Source organism: Perognathus longimembris, chromosome 3, assembly GCF_023159225.1.
Source record: "Perognathus longimembris pacificus isolate PPM17 chromosome 3, ASM2315922v1, whole genome shotgun sequence".
NCBI classification, from domain to species: Eukaryota; Metazoa; Chordata; class Mammalia; order Rodentia; family Heteromyidae; genus Perognathus; species Perognathus longimembris.
The window spans coordinates 65,267,081-65,276,458 of NC_063163.1; the positions used below are offsets into that span (position 1 = coordinate 65,267,081).

Here is a 9,378-nt window from a genome sequence, read left to right on the forward strand (position 1 = left end):
GGGGGCGGCTGGCTGAGCACCGGGAGGCAGCAGGCGCCCCGAGCCGGCCGGAGCGGGCTCCCCGCCAGCGCGGTCACGTGCGCGTCCCCTCCGCCGCGAGCGCCGGCTTCCCCCGCGCGCCGCGCTCCCCATTCATAAATCCTCCGTCTGCTCCGCGGCCACCGGGCGTCGGAACCAGCCCGAAGCGCCGCGCCGCCGCCGCCGCCGCCCTCCCGCCGCCCATGGGCCGCACGCTCCGGCGCTGAGGTAGGCGCGGCCGGCCGGGGCGCGGGGGGCGGGTGGAGGCGGGCGTTCGGGCGGGCCTCGAGCGGCCGGGAATGGCGACGGGACTCCGGGGCCCGCCCTGGCCCCGCTGGACCACGCGTCCTGCCCTGCGCGCTCGCGCGCCGCCGGTGCGGAGGGAGCGGCGGAGCCGGGTGGGCCGGGGAGGAGGGGGGGGAACTGTGTGGCTTTGCATCCTCTTCCCCCTCCCCGCCAACATCCTTCCCTAGCCTCAGTTTACCCCGGTGAGAATGGGCGAGGGCACTTCCATCTTCTTGTCTAGGGGTCTAGATGAGCCCGGCCTCGGCCTTTCTCCCCATCTCCGGGCCGGCTCGAGGTCGTGGTGGGCACCTGTAGGGTCCTCCTCCGGGAGCTGGTGTCTGCCCCACCCCCAGAAGCCTGCCTCTCCCGTCCTGTCCTGCGTCTCCATCCATTTCTGCAGCCTCCTCCCGTCACCATCCATCCCTACATCTCCGCCCCACCCCCTTCATCCTGAACTCATTTCCCGACCTACTTATGCGCCCCCCCCTACACCTTCCCAGTCCGTGAGCCTCAGTTTCCCCCCCCGCCGTCCAGCCCCTTTGGGGCTGATGACGCTGAAGCCTGCGCGCTCCCCTCTGCGTTCTGGAAAGGGGTTCTCTCGGGAGCGCGCACACGCGCATTGCCAATTCGGGCTGAGGCTAGGGCGCCCCTGTGAGACTCCCGGGCTTTGAATAGCCCCAGGATAGATCAGGTGCCGTTTTCAGCAGCTCCCTTCCCTCAGTGCTTCTTTCCCCACCGCCACTCAGCCCTTGCCTCAGTTTCCCCCATGCTCGGAGGCTGTCCGTCTGGGTCTGGCAGAGCACTTAGCGGACAGGCGCAGCAGCCATCTTGCTGGCGTCTTGGGGCGCCCCTGCAGGCAGCCTCCCCTGCGCCCTCTCCTCCCCCGCCTGGCTCTGCCTGGCAACCCGCCCCCCAACGCGGCCTGCGCACTGTTGCCATGGGAACCAGATTCTTCGGGGCAGGAACAGATGCGCCTCTTTTGTCCTTTCCACTCCCACCAGCGTGGGCAGAAGGAGACCTTTACCTTCTGAGTCGTGACTTGGGGTTATTGGCACAGCCCCTCCTGCTCGTTTGGCTGTGCGCTTCTTCGGTCTTATTAGGACAATCATTTTCTTCTCCCTGGTGGGCCAAAAAGAGATATTTGGGGTACCTGACTCTCTCTCTTGGTTGGCTACAAGTGGCCTCCCTGTTTCTCTAAGGGGTGCTTTCCCTTTCCTGGGCAGGGCTCCTGGCCCGTGTTACCTTGCTTGGCCGGCCACACCGGACGGGGAGGTGGTGGTTGTAATAACACACAGGCACCTCCCTAGTGGTAAAGATGGCAAAATGGAGATCCCAGGAGAGTTCCTCCCCCCCATGCCAGGTGCTCACGCAGCAGAACAGGGTCCCACCTGTCCATGAGTCACTGCTGGTGTGGGCTGCAGTTCTTGACAGGGAAGTGGGGGGGGGGGACACTCATTTTCCAGGGGCTCCAGTGAGGGAGAGGACAGCCCGAGGCAAAGCAGAACAGGCCCTGCCCTCTTCAGTCTCAAAATGCAGCCCACCGCCACCATGGCCACAGCCTCCACTACCACTGCCACCGTTGCCCTGACGACGTGGGACAACGTAACCATTCGCCCCACGGTGGGTGACCGCTAGGATGTGATGTGTCAGAGGGCCGGGTGGAAAGCCAGTGCAGTTAGGAATTTCCTGATGGCCCACTATGTCTCCCCACAGGCTGAGCCTGACCCCATCCTTGATAACTATGTGCTCTTGGTGGTGGTGATGTCGCTGTTCATTGGGGGCACTCTGGTTGTTCTGTCTGGTGTCCTGCTGCTGTGTAAACGCTGTTGGGAGGTCCACCAGCGCTTCAACAGGTACCAGGGACAGGGACAGGGATGGGCCTTGAGCATGGAGTCAGGGACACTCTTAGGCCCCAGACCCCTCTCTCACCTGCTGCCCTTGCCCAGGGCCATGGATGAAGCAGAGAAGACTACTACCACCTACCTGGACAATGGTACCCACGCTACCCAAGGTGAGGAGCCCACCCAAGCCCCACTACCCCACCTGTCCATTTGTCCGACTGCCCGCCCACCCCTTGGCCACCCGCCCGCCCCCTGGGGCTGCCTGACCGTCTGTGTCTGTCTGTCTCCCCCACCAGACTGGGCGCTGCTCGATTCCGACTCATCTCTGTTTCCTTAACGCCCAGGCGTAGGTGCGCACAGGCGCGTGCTGAGCGAGTGAGTGTGTGAGCAGATGAGCGAGTGCCCACCGCCCCTGCCCCCGGCCCACCCCGTCCTGCGGTCACTCGGCCCTGCGCCCCTCCCCTATCCCTCCCTGCCCAGCGGCCTTCCCTGGATGAAGCGCGGCCCACCCGGGGCCCACCCTCTCTTGGCTCTCCTCGCAGACCCCGACTTCAGGGGGGAGGACCCCGAGGGCCAGGACGCAGAGACCGAGCGCTTCCTGTCCACCAGTTCCACCGGCCGTCGGGTCTCCTTCAACGAGGCAGCCCTCTTTGAACAGAGCCGGAAGGCGCAGGACAAGGGCCGCCGGTGAGGGGGTGGGGCATGGGGCTACACTCCAGCGGAAGTAATGGCTACTCAGTGGCGGAGGCTGGGGTGACATCAATGTCACAAGGACCTCGGCTCCTGCATCCAACGAGGTGGACAGCAGAGAGAAGGGTCAGAGCAGGAAGTTACACCAGTGGGCTGATGAGTGGGTGTTCCCCTGTAGGTACACCCTGACAGAGGGGGACTTCCACCATCTCAAGAATGCCCGCCTCACTCACCTCCATTTGCCACCCCTGAAGATTGTCACCATCCATGAGTGTGATGCTGGTGAGGCCAGCTCAGCTGCAGCACCCCACCCAGCCATTACCCCTAAGGACAGCTTGGCCATTTTCCAGGTAAGGTCCAGGGGGTACCAGCCAATCCTGGTATTCGGTGGGCAGGTGGCTTGGGATTGGTTGGGCTGGATCCATTTTGAGGACAGGTGAGAGTCCTGGCTGGGGGTGGCTGGGGGGGCTAAGCCCAGCATGCCCCCCCTCCCCCCCACCACCCACCCATGCTCTTTGACCTGTCACTGCTTCCTCCCCCACCGGCTCTGTCCCACAGCCCCCGGGGAAGGCCCTCACCGGCCGCTCCGTGGGCCCTAGCTCCGCCCTGCCAGGTGACCCCTACAACTCCGCCGCAGGCTCTGCTGACTTCTCAGAGATCAGCCCCTCGGCATCCAGCGACTCTGGGGAAGGCACCTCGGTGAGGCCTCCCCTGAGTTTCCCAGGGTTTACAGAGAAGGTGGGGGGCTCCTTTCTTTCCTTCCCCATGGTCCAGGAGGGAGGTCAGCTTTTTGGCCTTGCTTGCCTTGGCCCTCCTTTGACCTTCGGGTCCTTGCATATGGGGCGTAGGATGGGCGTGCACCACCAAAGGGCACCCTGGGCTTCGGTGGTTATTCAGGCGGCTGGAGAGGATGAGGTAGTGCCTGCCACTCCCAGCTCCAGGAAGAAAGCTCCCTCAGCCCCAGCTCTCGGACCCTTCTGTCCAGGGTCCTTCCCAAGGCAGAGGCAGAGCCAGGAGGGCAGAGCTAGCCTGAGGGGGGCAGGGTGAGATATCAGTGAAGAGATTCCAGCCCCAGAGATTAGCCTAGCCCACAGCCCTCCAAGAGCCCCTGCTCCTACCTTCTCTCGGAGCAGGTCCTGCATCTAGGTCCCTGTGGTGGGTGAGACTGGCCCACAGGGCCAAGGGAGGGGACTCTGTGCCTGAGAGCCATCCCTGTTTCCTCCCAGTTGGATGTGGGTGCCAGGGGCACCAAGGCTGGCGGGCCTGGGGCAGCTGTGGCACCTGGGGAGGCGGGCGCAGGTTCCGGGGCTGGCACCGTACTGCAGTTCCTCACTCGACTGCGCCGCCATGCCAGCCTGGATGGGGCCAGCCCCTACTTCAAGGTCAAGAAATGGAAGCTGGAGCCCAGCCAGCGGGCATCCAGTTTGGACACAAGAGGTAAGCCCCACAGCCCCTGGTTATTTGACATTAGGAGGGATGGTGTCAGCTATCAGACGCTGTGCTGGGTAGCCACAGGGTGGGAAGCCCTGAACTGGAGAGGGGTCTGTGTTCCTTGGACCATAGCCTGCTCCAAGCTAGCCAGCAGCAATGTTGGCTAGTTACCATGTTTCTTGAGGCCTTGCACTGGTCAGGAGAACTCAGGGCCTTTCTCTAGATGGGCTTTCTGGGGCCCCTACCCCATCCACTCTGGTTGCTTGCATTTAAGCTTCCTGGCCAGGACCCCACCTGTTTCCCCCAAAGTGCCTGTGTGCACAGGCATGTTCTCATTTTCAGCCACTTGTGTGCAGGAACCTCCTCTCATGGAGGACCTTGGCCAAAACCTGTTAGCATGTGTAGACTTTGATTTCTCTGGTGGGAAGGAAGGAAGGAGGCTGGACTAGGCCAGGATAACTTCTTGGGCGGGGGGGGGGGGGGGATGTCTTGAACTCAGGGCTTCACTCTCTCCCCTAGGTTTTCTATTCAAGGCTGCTACTCTGCCACTTGTTCCCTCTACTTCCAGCTTTTTGCTAGTTAATTGAGATGGGGAATCTCTCAGATTTGTCCACCCCAGCTGGCTTCAAACTGAGATCGTTAGATCTCAGCCTTCCAAGTAGATAGTATTAAACAAGTGTGAGCCACTGGCACATTGCTTAGGAGAACTTTTTTTTTCCTTCTGGTTTTGGCACTGAAACTGGAACTCAAGAGCTTGGGTGCTGTCCCTGAGCTCTCCCTCAAGGTAAGTGCTCCACCACTTTAATCCACAGTGCCACTTCTGGTTTTCTGGTGGTTAACTAGAGATAAGAGTCTTACAGTCTTTCCTGCCTGGACTGGCTTCAAACCATGATCCTCAGATCTCAGCCTCCTGAGTAGCTAGGATGACAGATGAGCCATCAGTGCCCAGCTTCCCCTTAGCTTTTTCATTGAAGGATGTACTACATGAGGCCACAACTCCACTCCTGTTGTATGTGTTGGTCCTGGGCCTTGAACTCAGGGCTTGGGTCCTGTCCTAGAGCTGCTTTTGCTCAAGGCTAGCACTCTACCACTTGAGCCACAGATCCACTTCTGGTTTTTCTTTGTAGTTTATTGGAGATAAAGAGCTTCCCAGATTTTCCTGTCCAGGCTGCCTTTGAATTGTCACCTTCCAGTCTCAACCTGGAATTAGGATTACAGGTGTGAGCCACTGGTGCAGGTGAACTCCCCCCCCCCCCCCCCAGTCATGGGGCTTGAACTCAGGGCCTGAGCACTGTCCCTGGCTTCCTTTTGCTCAAGGCTAGCACTCTACCACTTGAGCCACAGTGCCACTTCGGGCTTTTTCTATATGTGTAATGCTGAGGAATCATGCTAGGCAAGCACTCTACCGCTAAGCCACATTCCCATTAAAAAAAAAGTCCTAGATAGTAATGTTTTTGGTTTTTGTGATATCTCTTAAGTTGCTGTTTTAAATAGGAAGCACTGTTCATATAGGCAAACAATATGTAGCTATGTGCTCGTGGAGATTTATTTACAAAGACAGGATCCACTTGGCTTGTGGGTAGCAGCCTCCTGATCCCTCAATACAGGGCTTCGTTATTTTTAACCCAGAGCAGGGCCTTGTGGGAGTGAGGGAGAAGAGGAGGACCCCACCTATAGGGAGGCAGCAATCACCATTCCTGCTTAGGGAATCTCACCTGGCAGGCCTGGATATTTACTGCCCTGTGAAAGGTGCTGGAAAGGTCTCTAATCTCAGCTTAGGGAATGGGCCATAGGGGGCAGAGTATGACTGACTGATGACAGTTATAAGTGCCCACTGAAGGGAAGGCAGGGAGACACTTGCTCTAGCTCCTAGTGGCTCCTTGGCAGCGTTTTGAAAAGAAGCCTTCTCTGCTGCTCTATTCAATCTGGAAGGTTCTGAGACAGCCTTGACTCTTGGCTGTAATAAGTCACAGCAGCTAAACGGGCCCAGAACCTGTTTACTCTGAAGCCTGCTCACACTGGTGGCCTGGGGCCTTGGGCAAGGGTGGAGCAGTCTTTCCCCGCAGCACCCCACCCTCGGGGCCAGGGTGCAGCCTGCATAGGGTAGCTCCTTTCCCTCTGCCTTCCCAGCAGCCCTGGAGATGGGCTAAGCTTGCCACCGGGTGGCCTTGCTCTGAGACATTCTTGTCTGCCCAGAACCACTTCACCTGGGGCCCCTCTGCCTTACTGTCCTCACCTGTTCTGCAGCTTCCGCTTTTCCCCAGTTCACGTAGCAAGTCCAAGGCTTGGACATGGCTGTGTTCGGGGTGAATGACAGCAGGCTGATAAACCTTCCCCCACACAGGTTCTCCCAAGCGCCACCACTTCCAGCGACAGCGGGCAGCCAGCGAAAGCATGGAGCAAGAGGGGGATGCCCCCCATGCCGACTTCATCCAGTACATTGCTGGAGCAGGAGATGCCATGGCCTTCCCACACCCCCGCCCCTTTCTGGCCAGCCCCACCAGCCCGCCCCCCGCTCTCGGCAGGTATTTTTCAGTAGATAGAGGTGCTAGGGGTGGGCCTGTGGGCCCCTGCCCTACTCCATTCCCCCTAGGTGGAACAGGGAGCACCCTCCAGGCCCTGTGGACACGCATCCCCCTGGCGGCCTGGGGGCCGCCTCTCCAACAAGGACCGGAGGAGGGAAGCAGGGAGACACTGGGTAAGGGTGGATGGGCAGGTGTGGTCCCAGACAAAGGCCCTAGGGCCCCTAAGATGGGACACCTGCCCAGGCCAGGCCAGCATGGGCTAGTGCCCAGCTTAGTGCTACCACTTCAGCGTAGATTCCAAAGCCTGAAGGGCTCTTTGGTGGTCCCGGGCCCCCTCTCACCTCCCCACACTCCTGAAAGGTGGGCAGTTCCTTCTCAGAAACTGCTGTGACTGGCAGTGACTCCTCCCCAGCCCAAAGCCCAAACCAGTGGGATGAAGGCCTGGGGGCGGGGGGCGGGGGGTTATACAGCAAGATGCTACCCAAGCTGGGGAAGCCTCAGCCTTACAAATCTTCAGTCTTGTCAGTCTATTATGGGTGGGTGTGGGTAGGGGGCGGCCAGGCTGGACTCAGAATCCCATGTCCAAGAAGCTAGGAAGAAGGGGATGCTGTTGGTGCAGCCAGCCCCTACAGCTCAGCACATGCCGGGGACTTACACCAGCTTGGCAGACCAGTCCGATCCTGAGGGTCCCTGACCCAAAGGCGGGTGGCCAGTGGGGAGGGGGCAAAGCTGGCAAGCTCTGACAGCCACGGGGTGGCTTGCAGGCTAGAGGCGGCCCAGGCGGCGGGAGGATTGAGCCCCGAGTCCCCCCCAGAGCACAGCATCGGTTCGGGGCCTGAGCAGCAGCAGCAACAGCAAGAATCGGACGCCGAGCAGACCCAGGCTAGCTATCGAGACCTATGGAGTCTGCGTGCCTCTCTAGAATTGCATGCGGCCACCGCCTCGGACCATAGCAGCAGTGGCAACGACCGTGACTCGGTGCGTAGCGGGGATAGCTCAGGCTCTGGAGGCACCGCACCCGCCTTCCCACCGCCCTCGCCACCCACATCACGGCCCAAGGATGGTGAAGCACGTCGGTTACTGCAGATGGACAGTGGCTACGCCAGCATTGAGGGCCGTGGTGTGGGAGATGATGTGGTTGAGCTGCCCGCTTTGCCTGCCCTGCCACGCAGTCCATCCCGCAGCCCACCTCGTAGCCCACGAGCTTGGCCACGTCGGCCCCGCCGTGACTACAGCATCGATGAGAAGACAGATGCCCTTTTCCATGAATTTCTGCGCCACGACCCACACTTTGATGACACCCCAACCTCCACTCGCCACCGAGTGCGCGCTCACCCACATGCGCGCAAGCAGTGGCAGCGTGGCCGGCAGCACAGCGACCCTGGGGGCGCACGCGCGGCTCCACCCCCTGGAGCCCCGGTCCCACCTTCTGGTGTGCCCAGACCAGTGCGGGCACCCCTGCGTCGTGGTGACAGTGTCGACTGCCCGCCAGATGGCCGAGTGCTGACCAGCACTGGAGACGACCCTGCCATCCCGGTCATCGAGGAGGAACCTGGTGGGGGCTGCCCCGGCATGGGCCTGTGTGTGGAGCCCTCAGGGGCTCTGCTAGACAAGCTGGCTGCTGGTCTGGAGGAAAGACTCTTTCCCGCACACCTGGCCACAGAGCCTGTGGCAGCAGCCCAGGCCCTGGTCGTGGCTGCAGCCCCCAACTCCCCCGACCACAGTCCAGCCTAAGCCCTGTGCCCCCAACCCACCTCAGCAGCTTCTTCGGCCCTGAGTGGAGCCGCGGCAGTGGCGGGGCAGGACGGACCAGACCTCGGGGCAAGCTGGTGCACCACAGGAGAGCTGCAGGGACCCTTCACCAGGCGCATGCACATGGCCCTGACGCTTAAGCAGCCTCGGGTGCAAGGGCACAGTCCCGTGCCGGCCTCTGGCCCACACACAGCCTCCTGCCGACCTCGCACCCTCCTGGTGAGCACATGCACCACCAGGTCATCTGAGTGCTTAATGGGTCATAGTGGCAACCTGAGGCGCAAAGCTCAAGACTCTGGCTTTGCTGGAGGGGGAATGACAAGCTCTTATCAGGCTTCCAAGGACAGCATCTGACTGCCCTTGATTCTAGGCAGCAGCCAAGGCTGCCCCTCACACACACAGCACAAAATCTTGGGCTGTTGAGGACCAAGAGTCCTGAGGCACACAGATCCCTTTGGGGGCTGCTGAGCCTTCAGGAGGGGCACTTGTTGCCTGCTAGGCACACGCATGGGCTTACCAAGGTAGGGTACCCAAGAGGGAGGTTGATGCCAACCACTGAAAGCTGTTTACCTCACTAATCCGCGGTGTGTGTCCGCGGCAGCCTGAGCCCCCTCCCACTCCGAGCAATAACCGTGTCCGCCACCGCCAATGCTGCTGCTGCCGCTGCCACCACGGCCCCTATCTGGCCCTAAAGGAACCTCTGGGCCCTGGACTCGGCTCTTCCTTGTGTTTATCTTGTGCCCGCCCAAAGCATGTGAACAGTGCTCTGTCCTTGACTCGCCCATCCCTCTGTGAAGCCGCTGGGGCTAAGTGTTTAGTGGATAAAACACGGCCCA

General features: G+C 60.9%; 1 protein-coding gene across 3 annotated transcripts; it reads left to right on the forward strand.

Annotated features, from left to right (window-relative positions):
- LOC125348511 (CACN subunit beta associated regulatory protein) lies at positions 1–9,378 on the forward strand. 3 transcript variants are annotated; one of them, XM_048341782.1, is made up of 10 exons: positions 1–246; positions 1,767–1,923; positions 2,017–2,156; positions 2,250–2,314; positions 2,687–2,831; positions 3,013–3,184; positions 3,393–3,533; positions 4,061–4,271; positions 6,610–6,790; positions 7,555–9,378. In XM_048341782.1, the coding sequence occupies exons 2-10, from the start codon at positions 1,834–1,836 to the stop codon at positions 8,522–8,524; spliced, it is 2,115 nt and encodes a 704-aa protein (XP_048197739.1). In that variant the 5' UTR covers positions 1–246; positions 1,767–1,833; the 3' UTR covers positions 8,525–9,378. The 3 variants fall into 3 exon arrangements, with proteins under 3 accessions (XP_048197739.1, XP_048197740.1, XP_048197741.1); XM_048341783.1 differs by lacking the exon at positions 3,393–3,533; XM_048341784.1 differs by lacking the exons at positions 1–246; positions 1,767–1,923 and having other exon boundaries at positions 1,942–2,156; positions 2,441–2,831.

Coding starts and splice junctions, on each gene's coding strand:
- LOC125348511 (XM_048341782.1), top strand. CDS start 1,834: ATGCAGCCCACCGCCACCATGGCCACAGCCTCCACTACCACTGCCACC. Junction 2,315..2,686: donor TGGTACCCACGCTACCCAAG/GTGAGGAGCCCA, acceptor CTCTCCTCGCAG/ACCCCGACTTCAGGGGGGAG. Junction 3,534..4,060: donor ACTCTGGGGAAGGCACCTCG/GTGAGGCCTCCC, acceptor GTTTCCTCCCAG/TTGGATGTGGGTGCCAGGGG.